This window comes from Moschus berezovskii, chromosome 11 (genome assembly GCF_049115385.1).
Source record: "Moschus berezovskii isolate FMDL1 chromosome 11, NW_MosBer_1.0, whole genome shotgun sequence".
NCBI classification, from domain to species: Eukaryota; Metazoa; Chordata; class Mammalia; order Artiodactyla; family Moschidae; genus Moschus; species Moschus berezovskii.
Window position 1 is genome coordinate 105,654,733 of NC_142470.1, and position 23,781 is coordinate 105,678,513.

The following is a 23,781-nucleotide window of genomic DNA, read 5'->3' on the forward strand; positions in this document are numbered from 1 at the left end:
TGTTGTCTAGCTGTTTTCCAAAAAGCCAAACATATGAACTAAATTAGCATCCTGTTCCTTATGAAACACACACTGTTAACAACTCTCTGTGCTCTTCAGACACATGCTCTGATTGGGGTGGTCAGAGTCATGATGAAAACATTAGAATTGCATAAAATCAGCATAGAAATGCTTCTAAAGGGGGGACATGGGTATGTTTGGTATACCCACATTTGTTATTTTGAGATAAATGTAAATTCCAGGTAAAGTATAACTACTACTCACTAAAGTACAACTTCTCAAAATGAATTTCATGGTTTTTTTGCAAGTTTCTCAATTGAAAAGATTAAGCACCAGAAATATCAGCAAATAGCTTGAGAAAATAAGTAAGATCCACATTCTGTGTTCTGCTTTCTTTCGAAATTGCTTTGCTTAACTTTTCCTTCTTTCCTTGGTTTTTTGATGTTTTCCTGTGACCCAGTCTCAGTTGATCTGAAGACATGGGTATTAACATGCCAAACTGAATTCAGAACTGGAAGCAGAACCAACTTTGTGTGTCCTTGTTCTCTGAAGTGGCTTCTGAAGGGTAGGGGAAGGCTGTATCCGTCTGCTGTAGCCTGCACCCCCTTTGACCATGCAGGTATATGATTGGGGGATGAGGCCCACACCCCTCCCCAACTTAGCAGCTGAGAGAATTCAGCTGTTCCTTGGGGAACCAGTTTTCTCAGTAGCCCATGGAATAAGTATAATAGATAGCATCCAGAGATGGGCATTATTTATTTTGAGATATTTGTACACGATGATGTGTTAATTCTATGTTAGCTTGTTAGGATTTTGAATTCCTAACCTATATGAGTTAACACTGATTTAAAACTGAAGGATTTTTGTAGCTTTCTTTTCCATTTTAATAGAAAATTTCAATTAGCAAGGCGAATGAAGGATGTCATTTCTACTCCATACAGGTAATACTAGCTTCAGGATACTTTGCAGTGTTCAGAGTCAAACTTACTGCAAAAAAACTGGAAGGAATTCATGATGGGGCTATACAGATCACGACAGACTATGAGGTAAGAACTTTATTTACGGGGATTCAGGTCAGTGGGGTCTTTCTGAAAGATTCAGTCCTTTTTTTGTTTTTATAGAAACAGAGAATTAAGTTTATTCAAAAAGTTACAGTTTACCACTATGATACTTTTAAAAACTTCAGCTTCTGAGAATAGTTTACAAAATAATGGTTTTCATTAGCTCATAGTTTTCTGATAAAACCTGAATCTCTTGACTAAAAGCAACTTCAGAAAAATACATTTGGCACTTTTAGATTTGCTGTTAGAATGGCTTACAAATGGCTGTAGTGTTACATGGACCCTGGCTGAAATTCTTGAGATTAGATCTCTCTCTTTCTGTGGTCTTAAATATCCTCCTGTGTAACATTGCCAAAAAGGAAGATACAATCAGGAAATCACATCTTAATTTGAGTTCTCACAATTATGTTTACATGAGTCATTCTGAGTCAGGAACCAAGTGAAAATCAGTGAACTTTTTAAAGACTTTTTCTGGGGTTGACATGTTGCATTCAATGAGATTTTGAAGGGATGTGTTTCTGCCAAGTCTAAATATTTTTATGTGTTCTTTTAAAGCTCTTGGGAAGTTGAGCACTGCTGAAGTCAGCAAGATACCTTTGTTCTCCTACCTGTTTTCAACACATACAACCCCTGCCCCCCATGAAAGCAAACTCATTCAGAATAAACAGAATTGGTCTTTTAGTAATAAATGATATGTTGGGAGTATGTCAAATTAATTATCTCCAAAAGTGAGGAATCCACATTTATCACTTTTGATAGAAATAAGTACATTTCCTTAGCAAAGTATCCTTGTGAGTTGCAAATAGAGTGTGAGTTGCGATTTAAAACCTGGAATATTCAGCTCATTTTTTAAAAAATCAGGTTGCATGTTACACGATGCTCGGGGCTGGTGTGCGGGGATGACCCAGAGGGAGGATAAGGGGAGGAGGGAGGTGGGAGGGGGTTCAGGAGGGGGAACTCATGTACACCCAGGGCGGATTCATGTCAATGTATGGCAAAACCAACCAATATAATATTGTAAAATAATTAGCCTCCAATAAAAATTTTAAAAAAATCAGGTTGACATTAATTTATTGCTACGTACAAAAAAGTAGAGAGCTATGTAGCTTTTAAAAATGCTGAATTTTTCATGCATTGTTTTAAGAGTATAGTTGGACTTTCCTTCTAAATTAGTAACCTGCAAAATCACCTATATTATGAAAAATCTGTTCTTCATTCCTTCCCCGTGGTTTGGTCCTGTTTACCTTGTTTTCAGTGAACCACTGAGAAGTACATGGAAATGTATTTCAGTGCTTTTTGTGCAGTACATGGATAGATTAAACAGTATCCATGGGTGACTTTAATTTTGCTTACCAGTCGGTTAATGCTCATGTAAGTCCAAAGATTGGTTGTTTTCAATCTCCTAAAATGGTGCAACAACTGTCAGGTCAGTCTAGGACTTACACACTTATTTCTCTGTGGTTTGCTTCTTCCCTCCACAGATCCTCACAATTCCCGTGAAGGCTGTGATCGCAGTGGGTTCTCTGACTTGCTTCCCAAAGCACATGGTTCTTCCACCTTCCTTTCCAGTAAGACAAAATTTGTAGACTTCTTGCTAATTATTTTTCTTTCTACTGCATTTTACTCTGGTTAGACTGTATATAATAAGTATTAGACTTAACCTCACCATCATTCCCTGATAGCTCAGTTGGTAAAGAATCTGCCTGCAAATGCAGGAGACCCCGGTTCAATCCTGGGTCGGGAAGATCCACTGGAGAAGGGATAGGCTACACACTCCAGTATTCTTGGGCTTCCCTTGTGGCTCAGCTGGTAAAGAATCCGCCTGCAGTGCAGGAGACCTGGGTTCAATCCCTGGGTTGGGAAGATCCCCTGGAGAAGGGAAAGGCTACCCACTCCAGTATTCTGACCTGGAGAGTTCCATTGGCTATATAGTCCATGGGGTCACAAAGAGTCAGATATGACCAAGTGACTTTCACTTTCAGTTTTCACCATATTGAACTGTTTTTACTATGCATTCTCTTAATTTCTTTGTCTTTTAATACCAAATTTTAGACCAGTGGGTCTGATCATTTTAGGTGCTCAGGCTCCTCTGTCCAAGGGGTTCTCCAGGCAAGAATACTGGAGTGGGTTGCCATTTCCTACTCCAGTGAATCTTCCCAACCCAGGGATCAGTCTCTTGCATCTCCTGTATTGGCAGGCAGATTATTTACCACTAGTGCCACCTGGGAAGCCCTGATCATTTTAGACTTCTTTAAAAGTCTAGGAATCAGGTTATAAGATTCTGGTTCTATATTCAACAACAAAAAAGGAAAAGGTTATAATATGATTCTTATTGATGGTTATTTCAATCATACAATTTTTTTTTTTAATATGGCACCCTGGGACTTCCCTGACAGTCCAGTGATTAAGACTCAGCACTCCCAATGCAGGGGCATGCGTTTGATCCCTGGTCAGGGAACATGATGTGCTCCATGACAAAAAAATAAATAAATCTCTTTATTAAAAAAAATAAAAAATAAAATTGGTACCCTATCACAGGAAGAGACATACAGCTGATAAGCATGGTCATTGGTAATGTAATGATTTAATCTGTATACTTCATTTTAATACGATGCCAGATAAACTGTGTTTTTAAAAGATGTCTTATTTCTCTTTGGCACAGATAGTATTTTTTTTTTTATAAAGAAAATACTTTTTCTGAGAAAAATAAATCTGATTTTTTTCATTTCTTGTTTAGCTTTGGATTTTTAAAATTCAGTGATTTCATAATATTTTCATCCTGAATTTGGAAACTTTTAAGATAGCCTGGCCTTGGTATAAACAAACCTTTCTTAACAAACTGATAGTGACCATTTCCTTTATTCAAAGCTAGTTCTGCACCTTTGTTATGTGAACACTTTTACTTTAATTCATTTTTACAGGATTGCAGAGACTTGTCCTGCTAATTTCTCTGTAACAGACCTTAAAAACAGCAACGAAATACATGTATTTGGGGGAGGGCTCTGATTACAGATTTAAAGCTTATCAACTTCTGAGCGCTCTAAGTGTCCTTTGAGCTTTGGTCTTCTGTAAACATGTCGGTCAGTTCTAAAGTGTGTGTTCTGAAGAAAATCTGACCATTTACAAATGAGTTTGTTTGTTTTCTTCCTTCAGGGGAAAATAGTTCATCAGAGTTTAAATATTATGAATTCCTTCTCACAGAAGGTAAAGATCCAACAGATACGATCTTTGTCGGAAGACGTGCGTTTTTACTACAGACGATTGCGGAGTAATAAGGACGACTTGGAGCCGGGGAAGAAATCAAAGGTTTGAACGCGCTGTGTTTGCAGAGTCCCGTCTTTATGTCCTTTGTTGCTGTGACTGTCCATGGATTGAGATTCACGGTTCTCCTGTGCCCCCTTATAGATCGCAAACATTTACTTTGATCCTGGATTGCAGTGCGGGGATCATTGCTATGTCGGCTTGCCTTTTCTGTCCAAATGTAAGTCATCTTACTGTTCTCTCACACCTTCACTCCCTCCCCAAGGTACTCCCATTAATGATGGGCTGCTGCTTCTAAAGCCCACCCCTACATCTCGATGCTGTAGAGATCATTTGAGGGGCAGAGTATGTCATACCATTTGTCCCTGTGTTTTAGCTGAACCCAAAGTCCAGCCTGGCATAGCCATGCAGGAAGATGCCTGGGACGCTGACTGGGATTTACATCAAAGCCTGTTTAAGGGATGGATGGGAATAAAGGAAAACAGGTAAGTGGTTTTGCTGTATGTAAGTATTTGAGCTACCTTTACCAGTTTCAAACATCATTTTCTAAAGTTATTCCTGTATTTGTTTATTTTACTTCTCTGTAGTGCCGAAAATGTGCCTAATCTTCAGAAAACCATAATGAGGCATCTTGAATGGCCATTGTGATTGTGTATTTCTCAGAAGGACACATGCTACCATTTTTGTCTTATTTCCAGTGCTCTGGATGGAAAGTCACAGAAATTCAATGAAGTTGTCCTTGTGTAGGATGACTTCTGTGTTGTGCTTAGTGGATCAGTCATGTTCAACTCTGCAACCCCATGGACTGTAGCCTGCTAGGCTCTTCTGTTCATGGGATTCTCTAGACAAGAATACTGGAGTGGGTAGCGATTCCCTTCTCCAAGGGATCTTCCAGACCCAGGGACTGATCCTGGGTCTCCTGCATTGCAGGTGGATTCTTTACCATCTGAGCCACCGAGGAAGCCCAACTTCCATATCAGACAGTCATTTTCATTAGAAAGAATCTACCTGCCTTTGACCTCTGTTCAAGGCAAGGAAACACTAGAAGTTGAACTTCACCATAGGAGGAGTGTCTCTGCTCCTTGTGAAAAGAACTGCCTCCTCCCTTTCCAGTGCTGAACCTGTTAGGGATGCACAGGACTCAGCCTTATATCTCTGGCAGGTGGAAAGTGTTCACATTGACAAATTAACACCGTACCTGGATTCAGAAGCAAAGACACATTTATACGTGGCAGTTTAGAAATTTGACCTTTCTGTGTACTTCCAAAGAGAATTAGACTTGAAAACTGATGAACACACTGTTCTCCATTGGCTAACTTGAAATGTATTTGTCAGCATCATCAAAATCTTCCAGTTTATTCTAATATAATATTTTCAAGCCATGAGCAGTCAAATCTGCAGGTTTCTGTGTATCTGAACTACCTGCTGTGAAAGGTTTTCTTAAGGCAAAAAGAGAGGTAAATTTTACCATTAAAATGGTTAAAATTAGTACAAAGAGACTTCTTCTAATGAACTCACTAAGAGAACACTAATTCAGACTCTCCTGGTTCTCCAGTTTCCCCAGGAGACATTGTAATGTACAGGTCGCCTCTGTATTTTAACACCCAATTATGAATAAATGACTGGTAGTGCTGCCCTTGGCTCACCTGCCAAGGAACCTCTTCACCTCCCACCCACCGAAACCCCTGCCTTCCTCTTTGTGAGCCTAGCGTTCCCCACTGAAGACACAGACTCCCTGCCTGCCCTGAGCTACTCGGTCACAGCTGCATAGTGAATGTGGCATTCTCCCCGCTCCTGCCTTTGTGTTACCTTGTCAACATGCGTGTCACAGAAAATTCATTACCAGTCTTATGAAGCTGGTACTCTCACCAGTATTATGGTATCATAATTCAGTGCTCTTATGGTATAAAATAGGCTTCAGTGTTTAGCCACATCTGTAATATTGTTTCTGTAGGGAATGTGTTCTGAGTTCTAAACAACTGGTTTATAAACACTTGTAAGTAGGGAAATAGTCAAATGAGATCCTGAATATAACTCCATATATATGTCTACACAGAACCCTCATATGTATTATCGTTTCAACTGACATCTTCATTGCATATTAAGATTTTGTGTTTTTTTTTTATCTCAAGTGGGAAAGAAGCCATACACCAAGCAGTGTACTGCCTTCTCATTAGTTCAGCTGAAATATTCACCTGCTGTTGGTATCTAGATCTTTCCACTAAACATGCAGGATCCTTTAGGATCCCCGTTACATCCTGTCGTCTCTTTATGCCTGGCTTGTCACTTACACATTCAGTGTGGAAACAGGGCAGGTGATCAGTGATAGATAGCTTGCTCTCTGTGCCAAAATAGAGACCTCTTCATATGTGTCTGTGAAAACAGAGTAAAATGTTAGGAGCAGGTAAACCTGTGTTTATTCAAGGCCAGAATAAAATTTCTCAAGTACATAAGCCTAATAGAATTTCCTGTATTGAGAAAACTCAAGCATTTCCATTCGATACAGTGACTTACAAATTGTGTTTTCTAGATTGAGCGCTATGTTTGAAGTAAATACAGACCTTCAGAAAAACATCCTGTCAAAAGTTTCTGCCGAGCTCTCCTGGCCATCCCTCCTCAGCTCCCCCCGGCTCGTGAGGTTTCCCCTCACTAATACAAACTGCTCTTCAGTAAGTAACCAGAGTGCCATGGGCCTTTGGAAATGCGTCATAGTGTGTTGAAGTATCTGCTCTTCTAATGGGGCAGATCTTTCACTTCCCACCTCTTTATTTCATTTAAGGAAGAAGAGATTATGTTAGAAAACCCTGCAGATGTTCCCATCTATATTCAATTTATCCCCCTGGCTTTATATTCCAGCCCTTCCATCTTTGTAGATAAGTTAATATCAAGGTAAGCATTGCTTCAGATCATCAAAATGTTTCCGTATGAACAGTGAATGATCATTTTACACATTTAAAACTTCATTGTTGTTCAGTCGCTAAGTCGTTCTCTTTGTGACCCCATGGACTACAGGTGTATTATTGTCTATAAAGTAGAAATATCAGGATGTTTTTAAATTAATGATTATACAGGATTGACTCCTTTGTGGCCACAGCACTCTGGATTGTATGTATCCCATAGAAGGTATTCTGGGGTCTTATGAGCATTTACCTCCAAATCTTGCGTCTGATAGAAAGTTGTCGGTGTTGTTCAGTCACTAAGTCGTGTCTGACTCTTTGCAACCCCATGAACAGCAGCACGCCAGGCTTCCCTGTCCTTCACTGTCTACCAGAGTTTGTTCAAACTCATGCCCATTGAGTCGGTGATGCCATCCAGCCGTCTCATCCTCCGTCTCCCCCTTCTCCTGCCCTCAGTCTTTTCAAACATCAGGGTCTTTTCTAGTGAGTTGGCTCTTTGCATCGGGTGGCCAAAGTATTGGAGCTTCATTGCAGCTCATAAATATCTACTATTTACTTAGAGAAACTTGCATCTATAATTGAATTTGAGAGAAAGTTCTAGGGAGAGAAAAAGATATTACATTAAGCATCTGGAAAAGCTTCCAGTTTAAGACAAGAAGAAATCATGTAGAACTCCTTCCTAAAACAGTATAAAGAGGAAGCAAATATTTTAGTTTTAAAAGTAAAGAATAAACTGTAAGTTATAGCTGCTTTTTGAAGGCTATTAATCTGATAATATTGATCTCAAAAGCTGCTGAAAGGTAAACATAACCTTGGTAATTACAACCCCTTTAACTGTGATGCTGTTCACAAAGAATTATGTGTGTTTTTTAATTTCAGGTTTAACTTAAGTAAGGTGGCAAAGATCGATTTAAGAACACAAGAATTCCAAGTCTTCAGAAACAGTGTAAGTATTCAAACTTCATACGATTGCAAAGAAGTAATTTTATGATATGACCAATACGATGTGGAAGAAAAACATTGACCATCCTTAAACTGCCTGAAAGGCAGGTTACTGAAGAAGTTCAGAAGAGTCCAGTCATTCTTTTAGAGGCATAAAGCCCAGGAAGAGTGGGGGGGATTTAGGTCACCAGGAGGCATGCTCTGTAGAAGGTCCTATTTGTGGGCATTAAATATTAAGCCCATAATAATGGCTGCCAGAACCTCTTGAGAGGATGCCAATGAGTTGTATAGACTAATACATGATTTCTTTTTATTAAACCTCAAAATATTGAGCTTGGTCATTTAAATTTTTATTTTGGAACTTTCTAATAAAATTGTAAACTCCATGAAGGCCAGACCCATGGCTTGCTGTATTCATACTTAGCACGGTAGCGCTTAGTTTTCCTTCAAAAGGTATTTTTGAACTGCTGAGTGTATACACAAGCTGGTTTGTTCTAGGACCAGATAGTCTCTGTCATGGAGGCCAGGCTGAGCAGCCACTAGCCCACTCATGGTTACGTAAGAACTTTAAACTTTCTTGTGTCAGTCAGGAAATTGGCCCTCGGAACTAACGCCACCTGCAAATCGGCCCGAGTCCCTTGGCCTCCATGCCCCTCCTCCTGCCCAGCCCGTCCCGTCCAGCCTCACACAGCCTGTCCACCCAGCCCCACTGGCTGTGGCCCTCCACCAGCGCAGCTCTCTGAGTGTCCCTGGCTCTTCATTTGCACCCATGATAACTTTGGTTTCTGTTTTGTTTTTCATGTGTGGTGCCACATGTCCCAAATCTGGGTATAGGCTCCTTGAGGATTTGTCTTCTGTTTATCTTAGTTTTTCTCACATTTATAAAACGAAAGGTGTTGAATGAATAAGAGTGAGAATCTAGTTAATCTTCCATCATCTGAATGACTTTGATGGAAACAGTCGTCTGCCCTTCCTTTCTCTCCTCGCTGTGGGCTCTTGCAGTGCACAGGTCCCAGTCTGTCAGGGAGCTATGACTTGGCTGCTTCCCATTTGGAACAAGGGAGGTCGGTTCCTGGGATCATCACGCCTGTGTACCTACTAGCTTGGTCACCTCAACCAAGTATGTCAACCTTTCCAAACTTGAGCTTCTGATGCAATGTGAACTTAATCATCTGGATGTTACAGGGGTTTCTAACAGATGAAAGAAACCAACATGGAGGCCCTTAGATGAGTCGCTTGGCGAATGGGAAGCGTTCAGGGAATGTGGGCTGCTTGAGTCAGTCTGTGGCTCACAGGCAAGAATGAAAGGTTTTCAGTACTCCCTGAATACCTGTTATGTGTCAGCATCATGTCAGGTGCATTCACGTTTGTAATTTCGCATAATCATTACAACAGCCTGGCTGAGCTATCAGTAACCGCCCTAAGAGAGATAAGTATTTCACATGTTCTGTTGGTGGTGGAAGAACAGAGCTCAGGGAGAGGAAGTACCTTGCCCGAGTTCATACCTGTGATGGCTGGTGGGGCCAAGTTCACATGTAGTTCCCCGAGAGTCAGGGAGCCCTTGCCCAGGCTTATGTGACACATGGGTATTACTGGTTCAGTTCAGTCGCTCAGTCGTGTCCAACTCTTTGTGACCCCATAATCACAGCACGCCAGGCCTCCCTGTCCATCACCAAATCCCGGAGTTCACTCAAACTCATGTCCATTGAGTCGGTGATACCATCCAGCCATCTCATTCTCTGTCGTCCCCTTCTCCCATTCCCAGTCCCTCCCAGCATTAGGGTCTTTTCCAGTGAGTCAACTCTGCACATGAGGTGGCCAAAGTATTGGAGTTTCAGCTTCAGTATCAGTCTTTCCAATGAACACCCAGGACTGATCTCCTTTAGAATGGACTGGTTGGATCTCCTTGCAGTCCAAGGGACTCTCAAGAGTCTTCTCCAGCACCACAGTTCAAAAGCATCAATTCTTCGGCGATCAGCTTTCTTCACAGTCCAACTCTCACATCCATCCATGACCACTGGAAAAAACATAGCCTTGACTAGACAGACCTTTGTTGGCAAAGTAATGTCTCTGCTTTTTAATATACTATCTAGGTTGGTCATAACTTTCCTTCCAAGGAGTAAGCGTCTTTTAATTTCATGGCTGCAATCAGCATCCGCAGTGATTTTGTAGCCCAAAAAAATAGTCTGACACTGTTTCCACTGTTTCCCCATCTATTTCCCATGAAGTGATGGGACCAGGTGCCATGATATTTGTTTTCTGAATGTTGAGCTTCAAGCCAACCTTTTCACTCTCCTCTTTCACTTTCATCAAGAGGCTCTTTAGTTCTTTGCTTTCTGCCATAAGGGTGGTGTTATCTGCATATCTGAGGTTATTGATAATTCTCCCGGCAATCTTGATTCCAGCCTGTGCTTCTTCCAGCCCAGCATTTCTCATGATGTACTCTGCATATAAGTTAAATAAGCAGGGTGGCAATATACAACCTTGACGTACTCCTTTTCCTATTTGGAACCAGTCTATTGTTCCATGTCCAGTTCTAACTCTTGCTTCCTGACCTGCATACAGGTTTCTCAAGAGGCAGGTCAGGTGGTCTGGTATTCCCATCTCTTTCAGAATTTTCCAGTTTATTGTGATCCACACAGTCAAAGGCTTTACGAATCACTAATTACTCTCCAACCACATGTTTTATAGTTATTCAAGTATTTGTGTTCTTTCCCATAATTTTATATTTTAATCTATAAAACATGTTAGCCAGACCTTTATGGAATATTTTTTATGATCTATTTTTAAGTCAGTCTTATATAAGAAAGTTATTTTTCTAAGTAATTTTCAATGTTTTTTTTTTCTGCTCAGTAATACGTAGAACGCTAGACTGAAATTTAGAGAGTCTCATAGTCTAATCTGTGCCATTCTCTTGGAATCATTTTTATTTTCTTTGTTTCCATCCATAAAGATACCATAAAATAATGCCATAAAAATAATAAGTTCAGGGTTATCCAAATATCTAGATATTATCCAGATATCTAAATGATAATATCTAGAAAGTTCAATAACCACAAATTCCGTTCACTCTGCTTTTATAAAGAGAGAAAATACACATAAGAAGTAAATGACCTAGTATTTGCCTTTCTTATCTTACCAAATATTTGGTGGAACTTATAAGATGTAGGTATTGTAAGAGGTAGGAAGATGAATAAGAATGCCCTAGATCCCAGAAATTTATTCTAAGTAAGAAATTTTGGAGGAGGTCTTTGGGTCAGCTTCAAATAAATTGTCTCACAGTTCTCTACGGTGCTGTAAAACGGTGGATCTAAAATTATTTAATCTCAGGATTCCTTTACAGTCTGAAAAATAATTTAGGATTTCTGCTTTATCTCAGTTTTTAAAAATTATTAAGGACTCCAGAGAGGTTTGTTTTTGTGTGTGTGTGTGTGTGTGTGTGGGTTATATCTGTCAGTATTGACCATATTAGAAATTAAAACTGAGATCCTTAAAATAGTGATTTAATTCATTTAAAATAATGATAAGTCCATTCTGTTTGACAGATAATATAAAAATGAAAAAATAGATATATATTTTTAAAAACGGTTTTGCAATAAGAACAGATTGTTTTACATTTTTACAGAGCTCTTCAGTGGCTCTCAGACTTAATATACAGATAGATTCTCATGTCTGTTTCTGCTTTCAGCCTCTTATGATACATTGTTTTGGTGGAAGTATATGATAAAGATCTGATCTGACCTGACCTGACACATTCATGTAGTTGCAGAAAGGGTGTCTTAATTGCCTTTTTAGCTATCATAACACTATATACACCAATCATTTGGAAAATATTGGTTCACTAACTGTGGTGCTGGAGAAGACTCTTGAGAGTCCCTTGGACTGCAAGGAAATCCAACCAGTCCATTCTAAAGGAGATCAATCCTGGGTGTTCATTGGAAGGACTTAATGTAAAGCTGAAACTCCAATACTTTGGCCACCTCATGCGATGAGTTGACTCACTGGAAAAGAGTCTGATGCTGGGAGGGATTGGGGGTAGGAGGAGACAGGGACGGCAGAGAATGAGATAGCTGGATGGCATCACCGACTCGATGGACATGAGTTTGAGTGAACTCCAGGAGTTGGTGATGGACAGGGAGGCCTGGCGTGCTGTGGTTCATAGGGTCGCAAAGAGTCGGACACGACTGAGCGGCTGAACTGAACTGAACATATGCAGAGCTTCCAAATGTTGATACAATTCATTCTGCAGTATCCAAAAAATCATGTTCACCCCTGTAACCATGAATCTCATCAGGGAATTCTTTAACTGTTGGGAAGTTCTCAAGTTCACAAGGCCAAAATTCTGAATTACACTCAAACAGTCGAATTTTACCATTGGCAACAAATGCTTAAGTTGCTTTCCTTAAAGGAACAGATGGACTTCATTTTTGTGAAAATGTCTACTAAATACTCCAGTCTGCTGCTGCTGCTAAGTCGCTTCAGTCGTGTCCAGCTCTATGCAACCCCATAAGACGGCAGCCCACCAAGCTCCCCCGTCCCTGGGGTTCTCCAGGCAAGAATACTGGAGTGGGTTGCCATTTCCTTCTCCAATGCATGAAAGTGAAAAGTGAAAGTGAAGTCGCTTAGTCGTGTCCAACGCCTAGCGACCCCATGGACTGCAGCCTACCAGGCTCCTCCGTCCATGGGATTTTCAGGCAAGAGTACTGGAGTGGGGTGCCATTGCCTACTTCAGTCTGAATAGTCATATATTGACTCTCGGTCATTTTTCAAATATAAATGGAGTCCCTTGAGGAAGGAGCTAGTTGTGTTGTCATCTCAAACAATAGTTCTTCCAGACAGCGTGGTCCAGCATGCTGCAGGGGGCGTTTCAGGAATACTTTGTTCTATCACACAGTATTAAAAAGCCTCGTGCTCAAGGGTTGAGATTTAAGATTAATATTTATTACTACTTAATCAATCACAGGTTTTGGTTTTTGTTTTTGTTAGCTGTAAGTGCGTGGCAGTGAAGAAAAACTGTGGCTACCTGGGAGGTTTGATAAGGCTACCTTGCTTCTAGCTAAAGGGTCAGCAGTTTTACTTACCCACCATTGCTTTTGCTGGCCATCAGTGCCAATGTTAACACAGTGAAAAAGGCAAAGAACTTTGATCTGTGTTGTGAAAGTAGTTTTGACACACCTAAAAAGACCTCTCAGATTCCCAAGAGTCCGTGAATCCCTCTTCAAGAACCACCACTATGAAAATTACTGAGTGATAGCCCAGAGGTATCACAAAATCCTAAAGTATTTTCCATATCATCAGAATTTAAATTAGTTGTTTGTTGGGAATATAGGTATAGTGTATAATGTGTTTGTCAGTTACCCAGAAGAGTTTATTTAAAGGGAACCTATTCACCAACCATTTGGGAGCAGTCAGAACATTGTTGTCCTAGTAGACATTGACAGAGAAGAATTTTCGATGCAGGAAAAAAATAGCTGCCACAGAAGAGAGAGTTGAAAAGTAGTGTGCTTCACAGATTTTATTAGCTATGAAACTATGCCCATAGAATCATGCTGTTGAAATAGATAGATCTGTGTATAGTAGAAAATCATAGAAAATTCACTCTCTTCCCACAGGTTAGCAGGTATGTAAAGTGCCATGGACATTTAACCCAAGTACTACCAGCCCTTCCACCCCCAAAAAAGTTTGAGCTTAATGTTACTTGAAATCAGAGCAGTGTTAACTATGAATTTTTTAATAAAAACCAAATCTTTTTAATCTTATCTGTAACTGTCAAGAAGTCGTATTTTGATTATTAAACTGAACTTATTATTTGAACTTCAAATCATCAAGTGTTTATGAAACAATAACAAGGGGCTTAGCTTTCAAAATAAAAATTCAAAGATAGATATGAATTGGAAATACCCTTATAAATAAAATGATGTGGCCTTAAGGCTCTGCAGCCAATCCCCTTCTGAGGGGAGAGGCAGGAAAACCGTGACCGAAAGGCGAGGGGCAGTGCCAGTGGGGCTTCAGGGCGCTGGGTGCTGGTCACACCACTGTTTGCTTTGTGTGAAGACACTGAGCCGATCGTCTCTTAGGTGTGTGGCCTTTTCTGGTTTTTTATGTCATGTTTCAGAACCTTTAAAGTTTAAAGATCTGTACACAAAAACAAGTGCTTAATACAAACTTGAAGACTCTGGTGACCTGGGGAATAAAAGCCCTTTTGGGACTTAATGCAGAATATGAAGTTGTCATCATCGGTTGCTCTGCTTACCAGCTATCCAGGATCTAAATCATAAGGGATAAATTTGTTTTCATAGTTAGTCATTTTGAGAAACTAATACTCAGCTGTGGATGGGGTAAAGGGAAAAAATTTTTTCCAGAAAATATACTAATGACTCTTGTTTGTTTGCCCAATGATTCAAGGCTCACCCACTGCAGAGTTCAACAGGATTCACAGAGGGCCTCTCCCGACACTTAGTTTTAAACTTAATTTTAAAACCTGGAGAAAAGAAATCTGTCAAAGTAAAGTTTACTCCAGTTCACAATAGAACTGTTTCTTCCCTAATCATAATCAGGTATGTTCTGTGATTTAAGTTTGGGTTGACTTCTAGTACTTACATAAGAGTCCTTTCTTGATTTGTTTCAATATTAATATTTGCATTTATTTATGAAATGGGCTATTCATTTTGTCCAAAATATGCACACACTCACACACCACACCTCATGAAACATAACATTGTGATTATATTTTTAGCTAAAAGACATGAATAGTGTCTTACTGTACCATGTGTGGCTCTTGAAAATGTAAAACTCTTGCTCTTCATCATGTGAACACTTTTAAATTTTTAAAGTGCCAGTGTTTGACCATTAAATTTAATGTATTAATCTTCACATTGTTTAAAAGTAGCAGTAAAATTCAAGATCAAAAGATTGTGCAAATTTAAGGGGAAGACAACCTGGGCTTCTTCTTCTTACATAGAAATAACCTGACTGTGATGGATGCTGTGATGGTCCACGGACAGGGGACAACCGAAAACTTGAGGGTTGCAGGCAAGCTTCCGGGCCCAGGGAGCTCCTTGCGCTTCAAAATCACAGAAGCACTGTTGAAAGACTGTACAGAGGGTGAGTGTTCTTGTCCTAGGCACATGCACAAATTCCAGCGTTCCTTTCCAACAGCAAGTCACCCCAGAATCAGGAGCAGTGTTTCTACATGGGCATGTGTATGTTTGACTGATGAGTACTCAAGACTTTAAGGGGACACCCTGACTTGCTTTCAGAGTTGTTGTGTTTGGATCTTACAAGCTTTGAAGTATCAGTATTCATTGCATACCTTAGCTGATTTACTCTGAATGTGAAATATAAAGCCTAATTAGACTTCTGCCATCTAAAATGGCTTAACAAGGAAAAGAACTTCCTGATGAAACCTGGGCAGTGGCTCATCCCCTTGGCCTGAGGAGCTCCATCATAATCTCTGGGATACATTCATGAAGGATGTGTTATCGTCACTTGGACCTGGTGCACAGGACAGCAAGATTTATACTCATCATTTTTTTCCTTTAGGTATGAGACTAAGGGAACCCAATTTCACATTGAAAAGAACATTTAAAGTAGAGAACACAGGACAACTTCCAATTCACATAGAAACCATTGAAGTCAGTGGGTACTCCTGTGAGGGATATGGCTTTAAAGTCGTCAATTGTCAAGAGTTTGCACTAAGCGCCAATGCCTCTAAAGACATAGTCATTTTGTAAGTATTTTCTCATAAGATGATGAATCACTAAATCTTTTTTTTTCCCACTTAGTCTTTGGTTATTTCTTCATTTCTTTGTTTTCAGGAAACTCCAAAGTAGATCAGATAATCTTAGAAACCAATTTCAAAATTATTTTTTATTTTTGCACCTTGTTTTATGTCCCTGGATATGTTCCAGTGTCTCCTGGTTCATAGTCTATGGAAAATTGAATAGAATTTGTATCCTGCTGTTGTGTAAAAATTATATAAATTTTAAATATGTTGAATTGGTTCATAGTGCTTTTCAGGTCTACTGTATCCTTCTGCTTTTTTGCCTGTTCTTTCTGTTAATTTTTGAGCACTTGATATTGAAACTCCAACTAAAAATCTTATCTACTTAAAAAATAATTATAGAGTAGAACTATAAATATGTATGTGTGTATACATATATATATAGTGGTTTTATATATGTAAGTTTCATATATAAATATATAACTTTACTTGAAGTCTTCTGTAAATGTGTTATCATGCTTTCATAACTTAAAAAATACTTAATTTTTTTAAAACTTGTCAAGGTTTTGTAGAGAACCAACTGTGAGATCGTTCTCAGCAGTAGAGCAGACCCCTGTGTCACACACCTGCCGTTTCTCCATGTCGTGTGATAGTTTGGTCAGAAAACAGTGGTAATGCCTACATGGGTAATAGTTGCAGCATGTTTTAACAGTTGATAGCGTGTTACAAACTTTTACATAATAAAATGTAACCACTGTCCCTTAGTTGAATGATAATTTCATGGTCTTCAGTGGACATTTACTTTGTTAGTACCTGTATCATTCCATGTAAGGCATAACACTTGGCACCTGAAGGTACAGTGGGGAATAAGACACCTTTCCTCAAGGTGCAGATCATGTGGTTGGAGAGCATACAGTTAACACAAAAATAAAATCATTAGGACAGAAAGCAGTGCTCGAGGAGATGACCATCAGTAGGGCTAGGATGGATTTCTTGGGGAGGAAAAAGGCATTATTGCGAGTTTATCATGGGAGAGGAGAGTGAATTAAATACAGAAAAAAGAAAGGAAAGAAGCTCAGAGACTTCTCTTTGAATTAATAATTATGGAAAATCAACCATTATTCTTTTTCTGTGCAGTTTCTCTAGTTATCCACAAAATAAAGTTGCTTTGGTTATTTAACCTCATCGGACAATACTTTGTCCATCTGAAAATGAGAAAGTTGAATAAAAGTGCCCATCTCTAAAATTCTGTGCTCTGTTTCAAAGGTATTATATTTAAACTGCTTGTAGTATGTTTTTAGAAACCTAGTCTCACTGCCACCTTTGCGTTTTAGGTTTACTCCTGATTTCACAGCTTCTAGAGTCATCCGTGAACTGAAGTTTCTAACAGCCAGTGGCTCTGAGTTCGTGTTTGTATTGAATGCATCCCTTCCTTACCATATGTTAGCAACCTGTGCAGAAGCCCTGCCCAGGCCCAGCTGGGAGCTGGCTCTGTACATCCTCATCTCAGGAATAATGAGGTACTTGTGTCTTCTTTCGAGGTTGGTGTGTATGCATCACTTGACACTGTGGATCATGGCTGCCCCTGTGTGCCAGTCACTGCTCTGACTGCCAGGGATCCACCAACAGACAAAAGAGGCAGCCCTCCCTAGTCAGGCTTGCATACGCCAGTGGGAGCAGTCAGACCTAAACCCTTCTTGGGTGACACATACAATAAACCAGAGTCTTTTCTACCTATAAATTTGTTACACACATACAGTACAGCTTAATTTCTTAAAGAAAAAAAAAACAACTCATAATTTACCAGGAAATTACTTGATTTGGGCATATAAAATGTACTGAAACATAATAGTTTATTCTAACTGAGTCATATCATAGCTAAACAACATAAAACTGATGAGAAATATTTTTAAACCCTCAGCATCCTCATCTTTTTTTCAGTCTGTTTATTTTTTAAGAATGAGATATACTCGCCTCTCAATCAACTTATATGTTTACCCAACACATCCTTCAAGGGAAGAGAGTTGGCCTAGAGAGTTAGAACTAAAAAGCTGCTTCTTGGCAGAAGGAAAGGTACCCTCCAGTGTCGGTTCTGATTCAAGTAGTTATTTCCTCCATACAAGCCTCCTTGTACATTGGCACACTAGAGAAGTCCGTGGGCAAACTTTCATCCAAAATGCCTTTGTCTTGTCATAGACATTTTGGTTTTTTTATATTGTTTTGTACTTTACCAAGAAACTCTGCCCTTAGCATCAAATCCTGTTGCTCTTGCACTAACACGTGACCCCGGATTCTCCTCCTTTCTGCCCCTGCAGTGCACTGTTTCTTTTGGTAATTGGAACAGCCTATTTAGAAGCTCAAGGAATTTGGGAGCCCTTCCGAAGGCGGCTGTCCTTTGAGGCCTCGAACCCGCCCTTTGATGTGGGGAGACCATTTGATCTCAGGAGAATCGTTGGTATTTCATCTGAAGGAAAGTATGTGCACCTGCTGGAAATAAATTCTCTAATATGCATAGATTTGGCTGATGTAATTAAAAGAAAAAATAAGTTTCTTCTTTTCAACTTTGCTCAGGGGGAAAAAATTGTAATACCCTGTGTGTCACTCTCAGTTACTAAGAACTCTTAGAAAATACCATATTTTTGTTATATTGATGAGGGTTAAAATATTCTACCTGAGGTCAGTGACTTGATGCCTAAATTTTCAGATAGAACAGACCCAGTAGAGTTGTGAAAAGTATCCTATTTCTTGTCACGAGTAGAACTGCCCAAGGGTCGTTCATATATATGCAGTGGCTCTGCTGATGAAGTACTACATTTTTTTTTAATTTACTCCTGTACTTCGATGTGCCGGGTCTTAGTTGTGGCACATGGGGTCTTCATTCGTCCCTAAAGGCATGCAGAATCTTTGGTTGTGGCATGCAGACTTTGAGCTGTAGCATGTGGGATCTAGTTCCCCGACCAGGGAACAAACCTGGGCCCCCTTCATGCGTTGGTAGCGTGGAGACTTAGCCACTGGACCACCATGGACATCGTATGATTTTCTTTTAATATTAGATCTCATAGGTTGCTATTACTGATGCTTTTTTTCAGCTTGAACACACTCAGCTGTGACCCTGGTCACAGTCGGGGCTTCTGTGGAGCAGGTGGCTCAGCCTCCCGGCCCAGCGCAGGGAGTCACAAGCAGTGTAGCCCGTCGGTCCACCCGCACAGCAGTCACAGCAATAGAAACTCGGCTGACGTGGAAAACGTCAGAGCCAAAAACAGCGCGAGTGCCTCCGGCAGGACTAATGCCCAGTCGGCGAGCAAAGCCAGCCCACTGGTCTTCGAGTCCCATGGCATGGCCCAGGGCCACACCGCAGGCCGGAAGTCCAAGGGGGCCAGACAGGGCCAGCACAGCAGCCAGCACCACGGCCACAGCCCCCTGGAGCAGCACTCGCCTCCGCCACCGCCGCCAGTGCCTCAGCAGCAGGAGCCACAGCCCGAGAGGCTGTCCCCTGCACCCCTCGTGCCCCCGCCCCACCCAGAGCACCCCGGCAGCACCCGGCACAGCTCCGAGGACTCAGACATCACCAGTCTCATCGAAGCCATGGACAAAGACTTCGAGCACCATGACGCCCCGCCCCTAGATGTGTTTACAGAGCAGCCGCCTTCACCCTTGTCAAAAAGCAAAGGTAACCATACCTTCTCATTTCTGGGACAGTGTGATTCTCAAGGGGACAGCCACTGCTGTAGGGGGCTATCTCACTCGTAATTGTGATGAGCAGCTAATTTAGCAGGTGTTCTTCTGGCTCACACTCATCTGCGCCCTTGGACTTCAGCTCTTTTGCATCAAGATGCAAAGAGAAATATCCAGTGTCATAAAAGATACCCATATTTCTCTCTTAGAACACTTACCAAATTCAGAAATTTGTTGGACATCTGTTTTCATTTTCACTGCCTGTGATGACTATGTTACTGTGGTAGGTTGAGCTTTTTTTTTTTTTTACCTCATTAAAATAGTTTTTAACACAGTGTTAAAATGGCGGTCATCTGCCTTTTGACCCCAAAATAGGATTTCTGTACAACCTACACTGTAGAGCAGGGATTGGCAAGCCACAGCCCATGGACAAAGTCGTCACCTGTCCTCTGGGGACCAGCATGCCTGTTCGTTCACACATTGTCTGTGCTGCTCTCATGCCACTGCAGCAGAGGCTGCAAGGGCAGAAACCTGAAAGCGCTTACTGTCTGGCCCTTCCCAAAAAAAGTGTGCTGACTCCTGCTTTAGAGTTCCTCGTGATGTTTTCACCCCAGGTGACTCAGTGGTAAATAATCCGCCTGCCAGTACAGGAGACGTGAGTTCCATCCTTGGGTCAGGAAGATCCCTTTGAGCAGAAAATGGCAGCCCACTCCAGTATTCTTTCCTGGAGAATCCCACAGGCAGAGGAGCCTGGCAAGCTATAGTCCATGGGTCACAGAGCGTCGGACATGACTGAGCATGCGTACATATGTGCTGTATTAATCATCTGTCTCTAAGCAGCAGATTACCCCAAAACCCAGTGGCCTAAACCCCATCGTTTAGTAACGCACTGTTCCTGGGGGTCAGGCATCTGGGTACGGCTTTGCCAGCTTCTCACAGAAGAGCAGTCACGGTGTTGCCTGGGGCTAAAGTCTTCGTAAGGTTCAGCCAATGCTGGACCTGCTTCCAGGCTCACTGAGGTGGCTGAGAGCAGGATTCAGTTCTTTGTGGCCTGTTGGACTGATGGTCTCAGTTCTTCAGGCCATCAGCCTGTTGGATCCTCTCTGTAGGGCAGCTCAGAGCAGTTGGCTTTACCAGAGCAAGCAGGCAAAAATTCGAGAGAGAGAACAGGCTGGCAGACAGAAGTCTCGGTCTTCTGGGACCTACTCTTGGAAGTGACCTCCCCTCACCTCTGCGGTGTCCTCGTCGGGAGTGAGGTCAGCCACACTGAGAGAGGTCCATGAGAGCACGACGTGGGGCTGCCTTCATAGAAGCCTACACACCACACACACAGACGGGCTTGTTTACAAGTAACTTCCGGAGTCCTGTGTGAAAAACAATAAGAGGCCTCTGGCTGTATCTCAGTTTACTCCCTTTACAGCCTGAACTGTCTTCTGTGGCAGCCATGCTGATAGGTTATTCTGAGCCTATTTCCATACCCGCCTCACTGATGTACCGAGAAGTTTTGCCTTTGGTTTGATCAGGGTACTTGGCAGCCCTGAGAGGCCAAAAGAAACCTGACCCTCCAGAGTCCAGGAGTTTTAGAAACTTTCTTAGTTCCAGTGATATGAAGACTGGTTCTATACAGTCTTCATAGAATTACTTGCATTTGGGTTTATAAAATAGTCAGAAGTCTTGAACAATATTTAACTTCTTCTACAGAAATCTTCTTTGTCGTTACCTCATTTTTCTAACACATTATTGACCAGAGACATATTAATACATCTTTTATTACCTGAACATTATTGACCAGAGATGTTTCAGTATTCACTTACATAAGAAATTGCCAGCCACTGGCGTTCATTTCTGCAAATATTCCCTGGTAAATAGAGCATACATATTTTAGGGTAATTTTTACAGTAATATTAAATGGATGCTTAAGGTTCTTCTTTTTTAAAATTAGATATGGTTACATAATGTGTTTTTCCCTTATCTAGAGCATAAGTAAGATAAATGTATATTATCTTTTATTAGCACAAAGAGAGGCTCTGGCAAAGTGAACCGCTTGATCCTTGGTCTAAGACACCCCTCTGACACCAATACAATGGGCCTATCTTTTCTTTTCAGGGTCGTTCATCTAGAATATAAACTTTAAAATTTAAAAATGTTCTTTACTTTTCACAATGGTCCTAGAGTTGACCTACTCTGTTATTATTAAATAAAAACTGTTTAATGATGGAGGTGATTCTTGAGGCCACGAAGAGACAGTGACTGCTGGCTTCACATGAGCAGCCACCCCTTTTGATGTCCTTCCCCGCACTGCTGTTGGGAAAGAAGGAATGAGCCAGGTCTTCATGTTGTTTTTTTCTTCAATAAGTGTTTTTATTGAAGCACAACACACATGTAGAAAAGCAGTCTTTTAAGTGACTTTAAAAGATGGGCATTGATTTTGGGGTTGCAGAATAGTGCCATAGTGCTCATTTGGTCAGTCGTGTCCACCTCTCTGCAACCCTGTGGGCTGTAGCCTGCCAGGCTCCCCTGTCCATGGGGTTCTCCAGGCAGGAATACTGGGGTGGGTTGCCATTCCCTCCTCCAGGGCATCTTCCCCACCCAGGGATCGCACCTGTGTGTCTTGCGTCTCCTGCACTGCAGGCGGGTTCTTGACCACTAGTGCCCCCTGTTCCTCTTGCGGAACAGTGGTATTAATATATCATGAAACCATCAGCTGGTGGGATCTTCATCGTCTCCTTAAAGCTTACCCCAGCACCCCTGCGAGATAGCCTGCGTGTTTACATTAAATATGTAATGTTTCTTTCCATTCTTTGGCACTTCTCTTTCTAGAAGTGCCCTGTTCTCTCCCCCACCCTCCCCAAAATCTCAACGAACTCTTCTTGTAATGAGCTTCAGTAATGTCTGGCTTTTGTAGACTGTTGAGAATGACCCCTTGTCATAGGAACAGGGTCTCCCCAGCCCTCGCCTTCTCTGGGTTAGACAGCTTGGAGTTATACATCCAAGTTATGAGTTATGAATTAGACATCCCATCTCTTGTGTCTCACCCCCGCAGTCACTGTCGCTCATGGAAGAGGGGCTCCAGAAATACCCTCCTTTCATGGCTGGCCTGAGCAGGGCCTCTGCAACTGGACAGTCTAGATTCTGTATTTCTCTGGTTTTCCCTCCCGTAACATGTGAGCCCTGGGGACTGGGTGCACGCATTGCTGGATTGAAGGTTAAAACCCGAGAATGCACTGAGCCAGGTGTGGCCACTCGCAGTGTCTGCAGACACTGCAGGATCTGTCGCCACCCTGGTGTCTGTCTACCGTTGGCAGTCTGAAGGCGGCTTTATCTCAGGTGGGGGATGCCAAGTGCCATGGGGTGGTGAGGCCAGGCAGACCCAGATCACATCCTGGCTCTGCCACTTACTAACTCTGTGATTTGGAGAAAATTTAAAGTTTGAGTCACTGGCATCCATCAACAGTCATAAGGCATTAGGGTTTTAAATAAGGTATATTAAGGAGATGTATTTTTAAATGACATAGAAGGGGTTTAACGGTGGCAGATGTGGCTTCTTCAGCTGTCCCCTGCCTGCCTGCCCAGGTGGCTTCATGGGCGTGGTCTGAGGGCTTGGCATCCTCCATGGACTTCTCTGATGCCCTGTTCCGGTTAGAGCGGAGGCTACTTGAGGGCAGGGGTTGTGGTGGTGGGTTTCACTGCCATGTTCCCAGCACACACAGCACTGCAGCACAGCGGGCACTCAGATGTTGCAGGTTGTTTTCTTGTCTGTCTTGGGAGCGTCCACATTAGTTAAAATAATAGGTTTTTTGTCGCTCTGTTTTACCCTCTGGCCGTATACAGCAGTGGCTGGACACTGTCCAGTGGCTTCCTGTAATTCCTCCTCACCGCACTGTGCGGTTGTCTCCCCGAGTCTGCAGATGAGAGGGCAAGATCAAGGAGCTACCAACGGGAGGGCCAGAATTTGTACTCAGCCACCAGGGTTCTCAGCACCCCACAAGCAACACACATGGCAGCTCATCCCGTGTCACTGTCAAGCTCCCATCTCCAAAGAGATTTGACGGGATCTCTGGTTTTCACTTCTGACTTCTCAAAGCTATATCATCTCTGGGATATAAAAGTACAGATGACCCTTGAGCAGCAAGGGTTTGAACTGCATAGGTCTACTTATACGTGGATTTTTTTCCAGCAGTAGAGACTCCAATAACACAGGGTCCCCGGTTGGGTGAATCTG

General features: G+C 41.7%; 1 protein-coding gene across 2 annotated transcripts in view; it reads left to right on the forward strand.

The window, feature by feature from the left end:
- The window catches only part of TMEM131 (transmembrane protein 131), a 180,131-nt gene that overhangs the window by 140,516 nt on the left and 15,834 nt on the right, over positions 1 to 23,781 (forward strand). Inside the window, exons 18-31 of one of the 2 annotated variants that reach the window (XM_055400773.2) lie at positions 942 to 1,046; positions 2,543 to 2,629; positions 4,215 to 4,367; positions 4,467 to 4,542; positions 4,699 to 4,807; positions 6,853 to 6,991; positions 7,102 to 7,211; positions 8,099 to 8,165; positions 14,567 to 14,718; positions 15,123 to 15,265; positions 15,704 to 15,890; positions 17,219 to 17,404; positions 18,200 to 18,358; positions 18,974 to 19,554. In XM_055400773.2, coding sequence (XP_055256748.2) covers positions 942 to 1,046; positions 2,543 to 2,629; positions 4,215 to 4,367; positions 4,467 to 4,542; positions 4,699 to 4,807; positions 6,853 to 6,991; positions 7,102 to 7,211; positions 8,099 to 8,165; positions 14,567 to 14,718; positions 15,123 to 15,265; positions 15,704 to 15,890; positions 17,219 to 17,404; positions 18,200 to 18,358; positions 18,974 to 19,554 — 2,254 coding nt within the window. The remainder of the gene's footprint in view (positions 1 to 941; positions 1,047 to 2,542; positions 2,630 to 4,214; positions 4,368 to 4,466; positions 4,543 to 4,698; positions 4,808 to 6,852; positions 6,992 to 7,101; positions 7,212 to 8,098; positions 8,166 to 14,566; positions 14,719 to 15,122; positions 15,266 to 15,703; positions 15,891 to 17,218; positions 17,405 to 18,199; positions 18,359 to 18,973; positions 19,555 to 23,781) is intronic. The other variant, XM_055400774.2, reaches the window with a different exon arrangement.